General features: G+C 42.5%; 1 protein-coding gene across 2 annotated transcripts in view; it reads right to left on the minus strand.

Annotated features, from left to right (window-relative positions):
* map1ab (microtubule-associated protein 1Ab) overlaps positions 1-20,254 on the minus strand; it is a 60,953-nt gene that overhangs the window by 18,110 nt on the left and 22,589 nt on the right. The window contains exon 1 of one of the 2 annotated variants that reach the window (XM_086209556.1): positions 18,953-19,197. The exons of the other annotated variant lie outside the window; for it this stretch is intronic. Within the exon in view, the coding sequence (XP_086065682.1) occupies positions 18,953-18,965 (13 nt within the window). The 5' untranslated portion in view covers positions 18,966-19,197. Of the gene's footprint in view, positions 1-18,952; positions 19,198-20,254 lie in introns of those variants that run through there. 2 annotated transcript variants of the gene reach the window in all.

Below are 20,254 nucleotides of genomic sequence, written 5' to 3' on the forward strand. Positions count from 1 at the left end.
TGTGCATATGCAGGGTTTTGCATCCGGCCCCGGATCTGGAGAACCTCTTTGAGTCAGGAAGATTTAGTCGACTGCATTGTATGTAGGGCAGTCGCTATGTGGAGACCAGCAACCCACTTGTGCATCAACGCAAGAACACAACTTGGAACAGGAAACAGGTCACCAATGTCTGTTGGGTGAAGTTTAAAACAAAAGCCACAAGGAAGCAAACGGTAAATTAAAACTATTTACTGTCAATATTAGATATTGGCTCATTTTGGATGTTGGACATCTGGCCAGATGCGGAAACAAATCAGTGCTTTTTCATATGAATTTTCACAAGTTAAATACTTCTGTCAGTTAAAAAAACATTTCCACACATTTTAGTCAACATCATGGGTTGACTGCTTCTAATTCCCCTTCGTTCCGGCACAGATGACGGTCCTAATATTAGAGCCGTCTAAAAATAGAGAAACTTAGTGAGTCCACTCTCCGCTGGGATCACGCAGGTTTCCCCTGAGTTTGCAGTATTCGCCACCGTTTTAGCATCTGGACTGTCAACAAGTGTGTCCTGTGAGGAACTGCTGACGCTTCAGATGATAGTTGAGGGATTAAGGAGATGTCACTCTTCCGATTCAGAAGATTTTGAATGAAACTGATAAGAAAATCATTTTGCTACGTTGAAGAGAAACTCATAAAAGATGAGAGCGCTTGATAATCTGTTTTAGTGTTCCAGATGATATTCATGGTCACTTATTCTGCCGGCGGTTGCTGGTTTCATTACATTCTTATAATAAAGCAGCATCCCTCTACTGAGTCTTTTTATTATTGGACTTGATTTAGGAGCATGCAGACGACGACTTTGTTATGTACTCGTTAAATGTTACTGAAATGTTGTTGTTTTTTTTAAATTCTGGATTGTCTTTTTTGTTCCATGTTGTTTTGTGTTTCATGTAAACTACTTTAAATTGCCTTGCTGTTTCAAGTTGTGACAAAAAACTACTGCCTACCTTCACCTTTGCTTTTACCGTTTTGGTTTATTCATCAATACAAGACTCCAACTAGAGAGAGAGAACACTGTAATTAATTTCAAACATTCTAAGTGCAGAACATGAGAGTGATGTATCAGTGTTTTATCACTGTTCAAGTTATTGTTTAGGAGTTTGAAGAGTTTGTTAATGGTCTATGAAATAGCATGGTTTTATATTTACATGTGTGTGTGTGTGTGTGTGTGTGTTAATTCAAAGTCATGAGTAGGAATATTGCAGATTGATTTTATAAAACCTGACTGAGCAAAATAGGCTAAAACAATAAAACATGCTGTGGGTTAACTTCACAAATATATTCAAAGCAGACAGTACCACTGAAGCAAATTCAAGGATGTAGCTCCCTCTGTTGATGTTACCATAGCAACACCATGACGAACATGTGTTTTTCCCGTGCAGACAGAGACCCTGTCTCTGACCGCTGCATGCAGCGAGTCAGGGGCAGTGGTGGAAGAATTTTATTGCACCATCACTGCGGCTGGAATGAAGAGGAGTTCTAATCTGCCCACAGACGTGTGCGTCCGGTTTCACAGCGCGATGACTAAGCTGCGAGGGCGAGTCATGATTTGCAAGTTTGCTTTTATACTTCTATCGGTGACAAGAGCTGTGACACCATCTCATCAATACTGGAGACATCAGCGTCATCCAGCCGTGGTATAAATCAGTCAATCCACCTACAGGAGAATAAAGCCCTGGGAGACAACGTGTCTTTTTGACCTCCTGATGTGCTTTTCTCAGGCGAAACAGAGAAGCCAGGCTGCATTAGCTGTCATGGCTGCCTGCGGGGTGACTGCAGACTGGTACAATGTGATACTACAACAACAAAGACACTCTAAGTCTGAACCACTGCCGAGGGTCAAACAAGAACAACAAGAGCGTCTGAGAGGACTGTCGCTGCAGCCTCCCTTCCACTCCCTCTCACAGCTGATGGACAGAAATATGTAGGTGACCTTGATGCACAGACAGTTGTGTAATATTCAGCTTTTGTGACTTTGTTTTTGGAAAAATGACAACATCACATTTAGGATTATTGTTTGAGAGAGGATGAGTGGAATCAGAAAATAATCGGTAATCTAAGATATATTAAACATAAATACCAAAGATAGGTTTCAAGTTCATTTTACAACTCTAAAAGGTCATATTTTAAATATGAATTCCACAAACTTTCTTAAATGGTGACAATCAGCCAAATGTGTCATTGCCTTCGTGGTCCGCGGGCTCGTCATGTGTCCTCTCTCTCTCTCTCTCTCTCTCTGTAACGTCCAATTTGGCAGCTTAGTTAAACTGCAGGAATTTCCCATCCCTCCCTCTGCCTGCCAGCGTCTCTGCTGTCCTGCATCACTGCCCGTTACTCAGGCCCACCAGCATCCACCTGCAGGCTCCGGCTGAGGGGTTCAGATATTTGCTCACCACGCCCCGCCATCCTGACTCTAACACACGTACGAAACGATGAAGTTAGGGTCAGAAATACTTCAAACATCCGAGAGGAATATTTGAATCTGGCTAACAGTTACGTATTTTATCTAATTTTGTATACATCGTAACATTTTACCAATAAAGTCACAACACTATTCAACATGATATCGCTACAGTCCATAAACAGGAAACCTGCATGTTTGAGGAACTCAATCACAACACATCATGTCGTTGTGAAGTGCTGCAGTAACACAGGTTGGTTAAATAATTCAAATAAGCATGGAGGAAAGTGAAGGTTCTGATTCATGCCTCCTGCTGAGGGGATGGAAGAGCAGTGAGCTTTTATCTTCATAGATACTTCTGAGTCTTTGGGGAAGAGTACGGCTGCGCAGTGAATCGAAATTTACTAAAAAGATCCCAAAATGGTGTGCTGCCATGTTCAGGTGGCAGCAAGGTGGAATATTTATTGAAGAAAATTGTCAAAATAGCATTTTGAATTCAGTTTGGTGCTGCAGAGATGTCCTGCCCACACAACATACTCTTCAGTATTAAGAAAACACATTTGTTTCTCTCTCTCTCTCTCTCTCTCACACACACACACTCACACACACACACACGCACAAAAAACACCATTATCATTTTCATGGAGTTTTCAAGGACAGTTAAAATAAAATCTAGCAGCCCTGGCAAGAACTGCAGCGCAATACTGATAATTAGGTCATTGTCACATGGCCAGTATGTTTTTTTTCTCTTTTTGTATTTTTCATTATTACATCTTAATCCGTATCTTCTTCAGTATGTGCTGCACGTAATTCATGCGGTGAAAACTCATGTTTGGCAACGTTCCCTTGCCGTTCATGAAGATCAGCTTGGTGTTTATTTGCAAGTCACTCTATTTACCAGTTCATCATCATTGCTCTTCGACGTAAACGTGTAGGAATGCTGAGTATCGTACCAAAGGCGGATTTATGGTGATTTTCCTTTCTCTACATAAGCAAGTATTCGACATCCATATGCAGCACTGACAATGTCAAACTGCCTTGGAAAAGTGATGAATGTGCTCGGCCAATAGAACGCTGTCGCAGGGGAAAGACGGATGGATTTTTCAAAGACTGGAGTCGCGGTGTGAATCGACTTATCTCTGCAGTGACGCCTTGATTAAACACATCTCTGCCCCTCACAAAGTCCACTCCCTGTCAGCCTGATTCCATCCGTAGCCTGAGGGCTGAACGCAAGTTAAATTAACAAATAAAACGTTTAAGTTTTGTTTGTTTTTTTTTTAAAGTCTGGGTCAACAAAGCTCATCCAGTGTTTTTCTGTTAAATACAAAATCAGCACCAACATTCATAGTCAGTGTGCGTTTCATGACCAACACTGACCAACGTCCTAGTCTTCAAACTCTGTGTTTGATAAATTAAATTGTGACGAATAACAAGGCCATGAGAGGAAACATCAACGGCAACCTCGCAGGTCTCGAAGCATCAGCGGCCATTTAACGACAGCGCAGCTGACATCACCTCGGGCCGGTCGGCTGGCGTCCGCTCCTCACTGTAAATGTGTTTAAAGCCTTTCAAAGAGTGTGACACCCGCGTCCGTTCGTCTTCGTGGCTTTAACAACGGCACTGTGAAAGTGCTATTCAACTGAAGGCATTTAGAAAACATCATATAAAAGGAGACTCGAGAAAATGTTCACGCTGGCTGATGTCATTTAAAATATCTCTCATGTCCGGGAGGCTTCACTGTTCTCGTTGGCTCCATGGATTTCTGAATCAATCTCAAGTAAAACGATTTTAAGCATCAACTGAAACTCAACAACAACAAAATTCTTGGAGACAGATCTGTGGAGAGTTTGTTACCGCCTCCCCCCCCCCCCCCCAAGAGTTATGGCTTCTTCATTATAAAACAATGCATTCATTAACTCATCCTTTGTCAGGGTTTAGTCACTTTTGTTTCCCTTCAGTGTGAAAAATACTTTTTTTCTGATACTGTACCAACACTGATATATTTACAAATCAGATATCGCATGAAAAGACAGAAACCATCAACGGCTTTTTATAATTCTATAACTTAATATATTTTCGGGGGTAAGGAGGTGAATCCCTGCCCAGCTCTGCTGCATGTTTTTGATTCTGAATGTGTCAACATGGACGTCAACATTCCCTCCTTCACATTACATTCTCCGTCTGTCTGCGCATCGTGGCCATATCATGAAATATCGATTTAGTGGCAGATTGAGAGGTCGCCACCTACACTGCTCTGCTTTAATGAAACGCATTGACCGGAGCATGCTTGCGCATCTAAAAGGCTGAAAAGCTACAACTGAGTTTGAAAATCGTTTATTTTCACAGTTGAGTGAATTCTGCATGTTGGCTTGAATTTATGAACTGAGACACCACTGCTTCAATCAACAGCGTTAACAGCGTCAGGGTCAATACGTAGCACACAACGATCCCATCGTTCTGCGGGTCTCCCTCTCTCACGCGCGGTCAATCAGTGAGCATCTGTGGAAAAAAGCCAAAACAAAACCTGGCTTCAGGAACATAAGTTCTGCAAGCACAGAGAGCAGCGAGGCTGAACTTTGGTCTGTCTCGTCCTCGTCTCAGTTCAGAACCAGGGACAGCTCCACAATGCAAACACCCTAAACATCCCAGACATGTCCTCCCCCTCGCCCTGAACATTTTATTGGGGAAACCTTCAACTGTGTCATGTTACTGTCAACTCTATTAAACTTACTCCACCTATGGTGTTATTCTGTATTGTTTTTGTTTTTTTTTTGTAAAGAGTGCATAAACGTTAAACAGAGGGGTCAGAAGCAGGGCAACAGAGCCCCTCTGCCCCCCGCTGTGTCAGGTATGAGCTGGATGCTCGTAAGAAAACAAACAAGAGTAAACGTATTTATTGAGTATTTTTTAGCTGGACGTGACGTAGTTGCTTCAAGTAATGTGGGATGACCTACTGTGTTCATGTTCACTGCCAAATGTGAGCCTCCGGAGCAACTGATTTTTATTTATTTAGTTAGTTTTACAACAAATTACATGTACGGAGGGGAACTCTAAATGAACTCTTCATTTGACCGGGCACAAGCGACTCTTTTTCAGGAAATCAGGCTTTGGATCTTCATGAGAAGGATCAATCTACCGGCATTTTATGGGATATCCTGCTGTGTTATGATCAGATTTCCTTTTTAGGAAATTCATGAGACTTGCGGAGTTTCTCTGATCGTGTCACATGATCAGAGAAATTCAGGGGCAACTGTGTCACTGCATCGATCCAACTTCTTCAAAATTAGCTTCGGTGGTGTTAGAGACTCTGGATGTAACCTGCCCCGTTTCTGTCAGTTGACTTGAGAATCTTGGCAGTTGAACTCTTCACTCCCTCTCCGTCGAATGACTCATAACTGCGCACTCACAGGAAGGAAGGTCATTTGTCAGACGGAACTCAATGTTTCTGTTCATTCTGGTTCTTCCTCAGCTGGCCTGCTTGATATAAATATCCACATCTGAACTCCCCAAACGAGAGCGCTCTGTTTAAAGGCGACTAAAACAGAGCAGTGATCGACCGTGGCCCAGCCGCTGTACTGCTCCAGATAGCATGTTCCACATTTACAGTGGCGAGGGGGGTGGCGCCAGGAGGAATGTGAAGACAACAGGTAAGGAATCTCAAGCAGTAGCAGCACTAGACAGCCAGACGATACACGGTAGCGTTCAGTAAAAATATAAGAATATAAGCCGTAGGGAGAGAGTCCCGCTGGCAAGTTGATATCTTGAAAGTGGAGAAGAAACTTGAACTCAGGAGTGATGCGACCACAGGAGATTGGCTTCAGCAAATGTCCGTGTCATAAAACAGGGTCTCCTAGGGCCATGGGTGGGGGGGGGGGGGGTAACAGTTAAAGAAGGTGGCTTTCTTTGACAGCCTAATTATTGTTTTCACATCGGCCTGTATCTTTATGGAACCCAACTGACATGTCGACTCGCAGAAACCTGAGAGGTTCATTTCCCCTCTTAACCTTCAACTACCATGTTGAAGGATGTAAAATTTTGCTATCACTGGAAAAGTCCAGGCTTGTATTCAGTTAAAGTTAATGAACTTGAATAGAGAGGGAGAGTCTCACCTCACAGCAGCCCAAATGTTTGTGCATGAGATACAGTCATAAACCCAACATGCGTGTCTGCCACTGGGCACTATTCTCTACACACAGTCTTGTTATTCATTCTACTTTTTAGAAAACCACAATTTCCACATCAGTGCAAGTAAGTTTAGGTTTATTTTCACAAAAAAAAGGAAAACCCTACGGGCGGCCTGGCGGTGCAGTGGTCAGCACTGTCGCCTCACAGCAAGAGGGTTCCGGGTTTAAGTCCCGGCTGGAGCACGAGATCTTTCTGTGTGGAGTCTCCATGTTCTCCCTGTTCCTGCGTGGGTTCTCTCTGGGTACTCTGGCTTCCTCCCACAGTCCAAAGACATTAAGAGGGGACGAGGTTAATTGGCTACTCTAAATTGTCTGTCTCTATGTGTTGGCCCTGTGATGGACTGGCGACCCGTCTAGGGTGAAACCCGCCTTTCACCCGAAGGCAGCTGGGATAGGCTCCAGCCCCCTGCGACCCTTAACAGGATAAGAGGTAGAAAATGGATGGAAGGATGGAAGGAAAACCCTGTAAAAGTACATATATAATAAACATATCAACCCTTCACAGTAACGTTTGGCTGTCATGGATTCTTTTTTCCTCTCTCTCCATCATCTTAACTCTCTCTATTCGTTTGCATCTTCTGAAGATTTTAAATTGTGGACCAACTGTCACCTCGCAGGCTTCTCTGCCTCCATCATCCTCTGTTGAAGCTGAGCAGACGTCTGTGTGAACTGCAGTATGAGTGAGCGGTGCAGAGCAGCCCACGCTCACAAGAGTCTACACCATCTATTTAAATTACTGTGCTTTTACTGGCCGTCGTCAGACCTTGTGGCCCAAAATCCAGGCCGACCCACAACAAATCTTCTCGTTTCTCCCCATCAGCCACTCCCAGCGTGAAGTTATTTTAAGTCAGGCAATGAGCCAGTTAATGAAGCTGAACGTACGATACACATCAGATCAACAGAAGTTGATTGAAGCCACCATCCAAAGTTATTACTGTCCTCTTAATCTCACTGACTAATGTGAGCCCACTGCTCCACAGGACTCCGTCTTATTGTCTGAATGTAGAGATAAAGCGGTGTGAAGTGGGCTGGAAAATTAAAGAGGGCCCGGCTGTCTCCATGCCAATTTCAGTACTACATCTTCACCCACCAGATCATCCAGACACCAAAACCATTTATTTGTGTCTACAATCGCTGAATGACTGCTGAGTCACTGTCGCAGTCTACAGAACAAACCATGGAAATATTGGTGTGGAATCATTTCAAAGTTTTCACTGGTTTCAGCTGAACAGTTGGGATACTGACTTGTGCAGGAATGGAACAAGAAGTCATACCCTGATGTACTTTATAACGATTCCATGGTATTTGATTGCTTGTCGGATATGAACACTCAAACACACGCCGTGTTTGCTAATGGTTAAATTAATCAAACAGTGATGGACCACGACTGAGTTAGCTTCTTTACTCAAGTATCTACATCATATTTGCTTAGCTGTGGGCCAACTTCTTATTTTCATCCCGCTGCATTAAAATGGATGAGCTGTAGTTTCTGCTTCACTACATGTAGCTCAACCTGGTGTCATCTAAAGTATCATTGCTGAGCTGAGGGTGTTTTATGTGAGTGTACTGTCGATAGTATATGCTAATACACAGACACGGTACCATTTTCTCATTCCTCCACAACTTAAAAACTCAATGTCAAAGTTAAATGCAAATCGTAGAGTGTTTGTTTTTAACTTAGATAAAACTTTATGACTTAGACTCCAGTTCTGTGACCAGTACTGACATGGAAACTACACTTCCACTTCAATTAAAAAAACAACAACAACAAAAAAAACCTTTCCACTTGGGTTCACCAAAGGTTAAGCAAGTTAAGTTTGCTTTTTGAAGCACTTCCATAGTCTCAGTTTAGATTTGTGAACAGATCCATGCTTGGTGACTTTTTTTCAAAGCCCAAATCTTCCCATTACCATTTATCAAGTATTTATAAATGGCAATTTAAATGTGATCATTTGTCGGTGGGTCCCATCAGGGGGTCTGGACCTGCTAAGGGGGAGGCGCAAGGGACCACTGAGGGTGTGCAAGGTGTTGTCTGCTTGACAGTTGCAAAATTAGATTTGCAAATTTCAACTGTTATGATAATCAATCATTTACTTCATACAAAAGTTAGTCTATAAAACAAGATAAAAAGGTATTTTTGTCCTCCCTCAAAAACAGCAGACCGTTGTAATACATGTTCAGTTGTTCTTAGATTCAGGTCGGAGGGGTTGCAAGAAAAATGAGAACAACTAGTTTGTAATCAAATAAATGCTTACTTTTGGTTCAGCCAAATGTTAAAAAAAATTGTATCTATTCTGGTGAATGGGTTGGTGTATACGGTGTGATTGGTCGAATGTACTATAACCACGTGTAGAACTTGACTTGCAGTACATTTTTTTTATATCAACTCCAATAATCTGTGCTGTATTCTACTGTCGGCGATAGTGAGAGACACAGAGAGACCAGCGGACAGAGTGACCACCCCGGGAGTGAGGAGGGACATTGGAAATTCAGTTGAAGCTTCTGCTAAAATGGGCAGTAAGAGGATATTGGCAAAGTGTCATCGTCTCTTAGAGCCCGTTCCACAGCGAGCCAACTATGACATCACTATTCCCCCTCCTCGTACTCCTCCACACCCTCCAAAGTCCTGAAGAGGAGCTGAAAGCTGTCGAAGTTCAAACAACACACACTCACAAACACACACACACACACACACACACACACACACACACATACACACAAGCATGCACGCACGCGCACACACACAGAGTACAGGCTGAAACATCACACAGAAGTGTGTGAGACAATCTTTTTCAAGCCACCACAAACATTCTCCTGACGCTTTTGTAGCAGCACAAATAGCCCCAGTAATCAGACTTTTGTATTCAGGCTGAATTTAGCCCCAGAAGTTACGTTCTCCGCATTGTTTGTCCTAAATGAGCTTCTGTTCTAGCGAGTGTTTTCGATCTGAACATTCTGACACTTCACTATAATTCTTACATCTCTAATGTCTCTAAATGTTGGCAATACGCTCTTCAAACCACTACGCCGGTGTCCTTCATTAACCCTCCCTCACTCACCCTGGTCATGACACCGTCACATCAGAAACAAATCAATCATGGTTAATGGAGTCTTGTCAGAGTTAGCAGGGTGAAGAAAGGTTTAGACACTAAACCTTTGCTTCCGAAAAAAAAAAAAATCAGTGTGGGTTCAAATGAGCACTCTTTTGATGACAATGGGAAGTTAACACTCACCACTGGTGACTCAAAATTAACTGTTGGCCCCTGCTGCTCCATTTCCAACCCCGTCATCGACTGTGCTGGATCCAAGTATCAAAAGAGCGTTGACAGCAGTGACAACAGCTTTCACTGCTCGCACCTTCCTGTACAGAGGTTCGTGCTCCCTCCACCTCCGATACAGATTTTCTCCACTTTAATTGATGTCAGGTGACTTCCCAGTTTCCTGTCGCCATAATTACTACCGCCACTACATGGCATCACTTACAAGATCATACAGCTCATTTTCACCATTTGTGGCTGCAAATAAGGCAGGACAACAAGTAACAATCATAAATAGAAAAATTCCAGTGTTTCTGTGGTTCCAACGTCACCGTTTGTGTCTTTTCCCTCGCCGTGTCAACTTCAGGAGTCACATTCTCCAGTTAAACTTTCATATAAATAATTTGAGATGTCCAGTTTCATCTTTAGTATTTAGCCAGTAAAAGCAGCTTTGGCTCCAGCCCGGAAACATTAGGCTACACAGTTATTTCAGTGTGACCGATGCTAATTAAATCATAGTATCTGCTGATGTTACATAAATAGCAATATATTCCTTCAAACTCAATATTAAAGGGACCCAGATCAGGATTGGAAGCGGAAAAGCTTCCCCCAGGACATCCCTGCTACGGAGGATATTGACATGTTTGTGTATGGACGTGCCCACACACACTTAATCCTCCAACTCTTTAGAAAAGAGAAAAAGACATTCCTCATTTTCATTGCTGAGTTCTTGCTGCGTCGGGAGCGAGGCCTAATGATTATAAACTGGTTGTCAGCAATCCACTGACGAGCATGGATGTGTCATTCATCATGTTGACGGACACCAGACAGGGTCAGGCACATATGAGGGGAAGGCGACCGTTATGAAAAATCACTGTCATTGTGACCTTCCTTCCCACAATGGCAACATATTCAATCCCTCAAGGTGAAGAAACTCAGCATGATGGTAAACATTTCCTCTGCGACAGTCGGAGAAAACTGGATGGCGAGGTGAAAATACTGACATTTTGAAGTCATGGGCTGCTAAATTGGCTGCTGTTAGTTCGTTTGAAGGTGTTTCTGCAGCGGCGGCCCTCAGGGATTCACTCTCGGATTAAGGTGGTTTTAAAAGTGCCAGCAAGCAGGTTCACGTTACTGGTAAAAACAGCTTATCGAAAACAACTGTACACGGCTCTGGTAGGAGATTACTTGGATGCTGATCCAGTAGAAGCTCATAATTTACAGAAAGAGGATTTGAAGACTGAAACTGCAAAATGACAGAACTCTAGAGTAAAACTTCAAAAGACAAATTCATATAGAGATACTCATAAAACTATAACTTCCTGTTGTGCAGATGCACTTTTAAAGCTCAACATGTGAGCCACCATTTTACATTTTATATTTATATATATATGTATGTATATATATATATATATATACATACATATATATAACGTGTGTGGTTTGTCACAGTATGTTACAAATTTCTTGTTACACAAGGGTTAAGTGAAGGACGGGTTACCATGGACACTGGCTGCTCATTAGTTACTGTCTCCCTCCTCATTTGCATCTCCTGAACACATTCAAAACCTGCCATGTTCAGCAAGATGCAGGTCCTTGGGTTTAACGACATCATTGTTCGACGGATGCTCTCTTCGCATCCATGCTTTGTCACTGCAACTGCTGCTTGTGTTCACTCCAAATCCAGCAGCTCAGTAAAGTGGAGCCAATCTGTTGGATCCTAAATTAGCACAAGTTCCATTCAGGTCTAAGGACACAAACTCAATCTCAAGGTTAATTCATCATGGGATGTTTTCAGATTAAACGCTGTAAATTATGTTTTCAGTGACATCACTTCCTCTCAGCCTGTCCTACCCGTCCCAGAATTCAACTTCAACCAAAAATGACCACATTTGTCATCTAGAAAGAGCAAACAACATAGATTTTCTAACTTAAAGCAACCTGAGGGACAGACATGATCAGGTGACTGATCGGTCCAGTTATTTTAAACCACAGCTTTACCTTTGTGGCTGCTCTATTCATCAGTTTTGATGAAATGCTAAATTCTGAGAACATGCGATGTGACATCACTACAACAAATCCTGACTGGGCCCTGATCAACACAAGTAAAAGAAAGTGAACCCAGGATGAACAGTTTAGCCTGATTACCTAAATCTTTTTATTTGGAGCTGATAATCTCTAATGACCTTGGGTGAGGAGGCTGTGTTTTCACCCTCATCATTTCATGCCCTTCCCTCCGTGTGAGATTATGAGAAAACTACCAGCCTAATTTAAAGAAAAACTTAGCAAAGGGTGGACTTTGTGCTATCTCCATACTGAGCAAAACAGTACGTATGTTTGGTCCAGTTAAAGTGCTGGGAGGGTGGAGCAACTCCGATGTTTATAACATTTCAGGTCATAATTACACAGTTTAAAAGTTAAATCGGCTGCATTTATTTAGTCTGGCAATTACACAAAGCACTTCCCATCACATTCACCCATTCACACGCACATTCATACACTAATGATGAAGGCATCAGGAGCAATTAGAGGTTCCACGAGCTGCTCTACCTCCTCACACAGCCACAACTGCATGTTCTCAACAATTAGCAATGTTATTGTTAACAAATGATACAAATTGTTGCAGTAAACTGAAATAATTGTTAGACTTTGTTAATAGTCCCCCCCCCCCCAAAAAAAAGAGGCAAATGTCACAAAGAGCTGCTAACAAAAGTCAAAAGTGTGGATTCTTTCCTTCCAGATGTATGGAATCTAAAGGTGAGATGAAAATGACCCATTGACATTCACGCCATCAGGCACTGCTTGGTTCTGGGTGTGTCAGACACACTGGCTTCACGGTGGCGCTCATGTCAGCAGATCAGAATGGACAGAGAGATGGAGGTTGGGGCCTCTGGGAATAGCTCCTCATGGAAGGATCAATGTTTACTGCTGCTATGCACCATCAGAGGAGAACGAGGGTAGACAGTGAGGCATCACCTCAGCACTCCAGCCCAATATGGCTGCCATCAGCAGGAATAGCCTATCTGCGGTGTGACTGCTCTCTCTCTCTCTCTCTCTCTCTCCCTCTGTAACTCTTTGTCATCTATGTCGGCCTGTTCTGTGCATTCTCTCTAATTTTCACGATAATTTGCCGCGATGTCTCTTTCTCACTACAGCTCCCGCTCGATGTGTTTTATTTTCTTCTTTCTCACTCTCTCCTTCTGGCTTTTGAAGATCTTCAATCCACCAAATCTTTCTCTCATCTAAAAAAAGCTGCATCATAGTGTTTCTTACTTGTTCACTTCACACACTTATCATTTTCTATTTCTGCTCAATAGCCCCAAGGGTGCCGAGAGAGAAATATATGTTTTAACCCTGCACATCCCAGTTTCTAACTCTCTGATTGGTGGGGGAATGTGTGAGGACCATGGAATGTGGGTCACATGGATGCGTTGATTAAAAATTTGATGTTTGTTGTCAAATCTATGGGGGGAGAGGGTGTGGGGCTCCTGTAAAGAAAGCTCATAGAGCAGAGAGAGAGAGAGAGAGAGAGAGAGAGATACAACCTTCAGCTATATTTTCTGCAGAAAATCAGGGACTCTAACCTCAGCAGGGGGTATCTGGAGCATTGAGGGAGGGGCAGACGAGTTCGTCGCATAGGACTGAAAGAGTCGATACGGAGCATGTCTGTATCGATATACTGGCAACTGAGCATGAATATATTCTACACATCTTTACATTGTTTCTCTCACACACATCAGGAGCAGCAGCAGCAGTAGGGAGAGGCAGCAGAGCAAACAGGGAGGTGGGAAACGCTGCAAAGACTGCTGCATTCTCCGAGCCAGAACCTCCCTCTTTTCTCTCCATTGTCGTCGACGAGTCCCGAGACTCTCAGCTCAGTAGCCTTTCTCTCTCCGCACTCCTCTTTTGTATTTCGCTACTCTAAGCTTTGCAGAAAGGGAAATAATATTCTGACTATTGTGTTTTATGCAGTAGTGATGGTGTTTTGCTTCGTTCTTATTTATATAACAAGATCTCGGACGTATATATCACCAGATAGCAAGATTAACTATATTAAATCATATTACACTGTAATTATCAAATTACTGTGGCCAACACCCAGATATGCAGACTGAGTGCACAGATTTGTAAACAGAGTCCATGTCCATATCTGTTCATATTTGCAACATGAATAATTTCTCCAGACAAAAACCGCATCCGCCAAATTAATGCATTTCACCTGTCCAGTTATTTAAGGTTTTTTTTAGGAGAGATTAAATGTGTTGCATCACAGTTACTGTGATACAATAGGGATTGCAATACACTGGTTCCCATTATTTTAATAACTGAATGGAAAAATTGTTGGTTGTAGCACAAACGTTCATGATCTTATTGATAAATTGAATAAAATCTTTAACAAAATATGATGTCATGTGTTAACGTCTCAACACATAACTTAACATGCTTAAAAATGTTCATAAATTAATGTTTGAATTTCATATCTAAACTGATTCTGCATACATGACATCACTCAACTGTTCAGAATCACCTGCTGTTGGCTGGTATTTTAGTTTGCCTGCCATTTTCAATATGCCAAAAAGTTATTTTTGGACACATAAACAAACCAATTTGCAAATAGGTTTTCTCAAAGCAAAGAGGTTGCCAATTTCATAGGTTGACGTATTTTCCTCTCAGTCAATCTGACAATGCAACACACACCCAGTGCCCCTGAACTACATTTCAGCATTTAGCCGATGCTCTTATCTAAACCGTGCAGGTAGCGGCTCGATGTCTGTCCCCAAACAAACATTGTTGTTGATGGATATTGGCATCAAAGCTGCAACTTTCCTGCTAGAAGTATCTTCAAACAACTCTGCTGTGAGGAGATAATGGCGACTGGACAGCTTGGAGCGACAGGTATGGAGGAGAAAATACAGTCATATCAGGACAGTCCAAGTCACAACTTTGAACATTTGCTGCAACAATGAGCATTGTAGTTTGGCAACTCTAAAGCTAATCTGAACACGCCGGTCACTGTCAAGGAGCTGCATAGCACCTGTGTGAGGTGTCATTTTGTGAGACTTTGCACCTAAACCTTGTCGTGGTTTGTACAAACAGACCACACATGGCTGTAACATTATCCGTGGCATTTTGCGCTCTGTCCACATACATATATATTTATAGGCAGTCCAGAGAAAAGTTTCATGCATTATTCATACGTTCATAGAATAAAGTTAGCCTTGCTCTTTGAATGATTGCATTTACAATTCAAAAACCACAGAAGTTGGGCTTCATTTGAGAAGGTTTTCTTGTGAAACTAAACAGCTAAGTCTCCTAAACTTCTGTTTGCCACAGAGATTATGTATTTGGAGTGCACAAAAAATCCAATGCAACAATCCCTTTGGCTTTCGGTCGAGGGAAACCATGGTGATGCTAACTCCTGGGTCGCCCTCCAAAAATGTGTCATCCCTGCAGCACTCTGTTGCAAGAGGAAGGTTGTGGGCATTGGGAGGTGAACTTAGAAAACACATTCTGTTTTATAAACTTTACAAACTGCCTGCAAGAACTCCAACAAGGCTTCATTAGTGACAATAACAGCAACAGCAGTGTTGGTAAAGCAGTGGCCCAAAGCTAAACCAGCAGATGACTGGACTTTGTTACAAACTGAAATGAGAGATTATTTACTCCAAGTAACAACAGGTTTGTCGACAACTCTCTGTTCCAAGAAGATCACTCAAAGTCCAGCTGGTATGCAAGAGAAGCTGGTTCAAGCCGATTTCAAGGGTTGCTGCCTGACTACGTTTACATAAATAAAAAAGCTGGTCACTAATTGGAAAAGAATCTAATGTTCCCACTTGAGCATTTACCCGGTGACATAAGACGGCTAATACTTTAATAAGACAGCCTAATGAAGTATGTCAACTATCACAGTGGTCTGCATCACAGGCTCGGACAAGTGGTCCTGGGAGAGTCATGAGGGCTTTAGGGTGCTTTATAATGGTCAGTGGTTAAGCTACTTAGAGATATTAGATGGGATGGAGGTGTGCGTGTGTGTGTGTGTGTGTGTGAGAGAGAGAGAGAGAGAGAGAGAGAGAGAGAGAGCGCTGCAACTGTAGAGTTGTGTCTGATTTCCATCAACGAACCATTTAGATGAGATGTCTGCCCTATCATGTGATCCGAAACCCCCAGACACGCGCCGGTCCTGTGTGTTAAACTAGCCCGCAGCTAATCTGGGGTTCATAGTTTCAATCTCAAATCCTCACTGCTTAATCAAAAAAGCACCTTCCGAGTTGCTGTAAGTGAAAACACGCACAACAAAACATTCAGAAAAAGTCCGATCACCTGGAGGCCCAATTTTTCAGATTACAGATTTAATCTGAACAAGAGCAGACACAATGAGTCAAATAATCATGGATTTGTCCAAAAAAACAACAAAAACAAACAAACAGTGGGCAATTCTTCTGATTCCATTTGCCTTTTTCAATAATTAACTCACTGTTTATATAAATGGTTATTTGAGTATTGTATCTTTACAAGTGCATTGGTAAACTCTGTTCAAATTCACCAGTTTCTTACATTTTTTTGGATCAAATAATCAATAAAGATAACGACCACCAAATCGATGAGAACCATTCTAGATGTTGCCGATACTACAGAAAGTCTCTGAGCAGAGGTCATCAACTGGAGGACGTCAGTATCTTGCATTATTATCCTGTTTAAACACTGAACCTGTCGGTATTAGACAAATTGTCTCAAGCAAGATTTGTAAATGTATTACCGTTACAATAGACTTGATATATGGCGCGGGACTCGAAAACACTTCAAACTTACCTGTTTTAGCAGGAGGAGTGATCAGTGCAGGTTGTCCAAGGTAACAGTAAAACACTTGGCATGTTAGAAGTATCGTAGTTTAAGTGTTTTGAATTAACTTTATGAGTAGAGTAAAAACTAGCTGCTACTCCATCGTGTTTGCCCTTCCTGCTCTGAGATTTACATCTTAAGGATTTAGATGTGAAACAATGTCGAAAGCTTCAGATGTTCCCACACTGTTTCAGCATCAGCAGCCTCTACGTGTTTATCCGAACATTATAAACGCGACTGATTCAGAAATATCCAAGAGGATTTGACAAGAAACATATTTTTGAGAGTCTGTTTACTTGCGCAAGTGCTGGACTGACTGGCATTTAGCAGAAAAAAACAAATCAGCTACGATAGAAAACCTAGCAGAAATCTACTTTTGTTATTTACATCCATGTTTATGTACATTTTTATGCTTTTCAGCATCTTTGAATCACTGTGGGGAGCAATGACTGACGTGTGATTCACCAGCAGGATGTGATGCTGACTAAACCTACGCGACTACTGAATTATTGTGATGACGACTCGGTGCTAACAAGCAGTGCTTGAGATCAACTCTGGAGGATTTTAACCACGATATCGGCTTTTAACACTTCTGTGCAACAAAAATCAAAAGGTGACTCAGCGATGTTAATCTAAGTACCAGAAACTGCTCTTCGATCACAGGCAGCAGGACGGAGGCTGCGATGTTTCTCGTTTAGTTTTCTTTCAAGTCACTGGAGCGTCTAAATTAACTGCAAGCATCCAAAATGAAACTTTTTTTTCGAAAATGTTTTCTTCTACTTCGAGGTCAATAAGTCCCAAAATGTAGGCCACATCCCCCTGGTGGGTCATGACGGAACAGCAATGATCATTTACAATAAATTGATTTTTTTTTTTAATTATATGATATTGATTTTGATTTTTCTTAAGAAAAGTATTGAACACTTAAAATAAAGGAATTTTAACAACTTTAAGCCTGGTGTTATTGATGTATCTGACCTCAGTAACACTTCAATAGCTGGAAACAGTTCAAAAAGAGTTGGAATATCGGGGAGGAAACAGGAAGCTGCTCGAAAGAGTGACTCATCAGAAAATCAAAATGAAGCAGTGAAAACAAGAGGGATTGTACAAAGAACTCCAGGTGGTATCTGTTGTTCCAGTCCCAAGGACTTCTGGCAAAAATAACAATAATAATAACAATAATAATATTGGATATATTTTGGTTTGATTAAAAGTGGTACAGTAGATTTACATATAAAGGCTGATCTAGAATACAAATTTACACAGTCATGCAACAGGGAGACCAACAACAGTGGAGTCAATCGCATGATGTCAAATCGATGGCTCAGTTTTACTCCCAGATTAAAGTTAGGATTAGAATGCTGCAGAATAATTATGGCGACACAGCAACGCTGGCAGACAATCACAGCCTATATCACTGAGCAAAAATAATCCTGTATGCAGACAGACACTCAACTAGATCACACGCACGCACGCACGCACCCCCCCCCCCCCCACACACACACACACACACACATACACACACACTTTCTTGGTCGAACCACCTATGCTGAGTCACTGGAACTATCGAGTCCCAGGAAACCCAGTTCTGGAAACTGGAAGCTCATTACATGATGATAAACTCAACAGGAGGAATATTGATACTGAGAAACAAAAGCTTTTGATGCCATTATTCAACACACACACACACACAAAGACAAGGATGGTTCCACCGCAATGGTGGCAACATCGTCGGCGTGAATGAATCATCAGAAATTCACATACACAAGCACACGCGCGCGCGCGCGCGCGCACACACACACACACACAAACACACACACAAACACACTCCTTTGTGCGCTCCAGTCTAAACCTGCATGGTCATTTGTCCTCCACCAGGACCCAAACACAGCCGAGGAGACTGACCTCATCCCATTTCATTGCCAGCATGCCAACTGAGAACCATAGCAATGACACAACAAAACTCTGCCGAGTTTCTCCCTTTTTCCTTGCCTGGCGGGGTCACACGGGTTCATCCGCACCACCTGCATGCTGTCGTCTATCTGTCCCGGTCGACCCACGGTGACTGAGCAGAAACTGGCTCATTTCAAAGCATCAAACCTCAGTCCTTTCAGACTACAAGTCCTCCACATACAGTGAAACCTGTCAAAATCATTTCAATAAACTGCACTTATTTCTGTAAAAAAAAAAAAAAAGGTTCTGTTATAGAAAATAGGTTAAATAGTCACCAATGAACAGCATTAATCCCGTTACTTTGGATAAAGTCTGGAATCCCTGACTGAACCTTACATGCCTCCTCTTATGTCAAGGTAGATTTAAGAGGGCTGATTGTTTAACGAGTTTATCCCGTCACATGCCCTGATTTCTTCCAGACATTTCTTCTCCCTGTCAGAAAAAATACTGCGCATAAAAGTAAACGTGCAGCTCCTGGATTCTGGATTACGCAACATGAAACAGGCTAAAAGAAAAGCGATTGACACGCAAGCGTTTAGGAGGCAAACGTCACGTCTGTGCGGAGAAGAATCAGAGCAGAGGAGAGAAAAAAGCAGGAAAGATACGCAGCTCATCCCACTCACGAAACCTGCCACCAGTTCCGCACAAATCAGCAGAAAAACACACATCACACAACAGTTGCGGTATTTTAAAGACACTTTACATACCGTTGTGGATGATGAGCCACTTTACAGGAGAGTTGTGAGACTAGAGGAGAGACGGCGGTGCATGTGTGAGTGTGTGTATGTGTGTGTGTGTGTGTGTGCGTGTGTGTGCGCGCGTGTGTGTGTGTGTGCAGACAGGAGAGGAGATTTGGCACAACTAGAGAGGAACGCAGCCTGGTGGCGGAGCGCAGCGCGCCAGGATGCGGCAACATCCGTCTGCAGACAGGCAAGCGGCGGTGTGTGTGTCCAACCAGGGAGGGGCGCACAAGACTCACACACTGCACCAGCAGTAACTCATTCACTGCCGAGACGGTGTGGGTGGGTGGACTGGTTTTATAAGCAGAGAGAAAGAGCGAGAGAGGGAGGGAGGGAGGGAGGGGGAGAGACCGAGACAGAGGGAGGGAGGGAGGAAAGGGGGGGGGAGAGAGAGAGAGAGAGAGCACGTAGTCGTGTGTCTGAGTGTGTGTATTATATTGCACAGCCCTCAAGGAAAACTTCTATAGGTCAGTTTCACCAAAACAACTGTTTATACGCCTAGAGGTAGAAAAAGAAAACAACAAGATCAAGGAAATACAAGCCAAGTAATTCCTACACTGAGTGATGATGGAAAGGTGGAGAAACAAATCTGATTCACCTGCGTCATCTATTAAACTCCAGTTATGCTTCATCACTATGACAATGTGCTTTTTCCCATGGAAGTTCCCACCCCAACCAAACAACAAAACACAGTTCAACAGGGGAAGCACAAGAGCAAATTAGTATTTGTAGTGGTATGCAAAGTACACAACCCCAGCACTTGGCTCTGAGTATAAATACTCCCAGTCAAACAAAACTCCACTCCAAGAAAGAGTAATTATAATTTTGCAATTTCCA

Source organism: Aulostomus chinensis, chromosome 7 (assembly GCF_037954235.1).
Source record: "Aulostomus chinensis isolate RoL2024-O1b breed Wild chromosome 7, RoL_Achi_v1.0, whole genome shotgun sequence".
Taxonomy (NCBI): domain Eukaryota; kingdom Metazoa; phylum Chordata; class Actinopteri; order Syngnathiformes; family Aulostomidae; genus Aulostomus; species Aulostomus chinensis.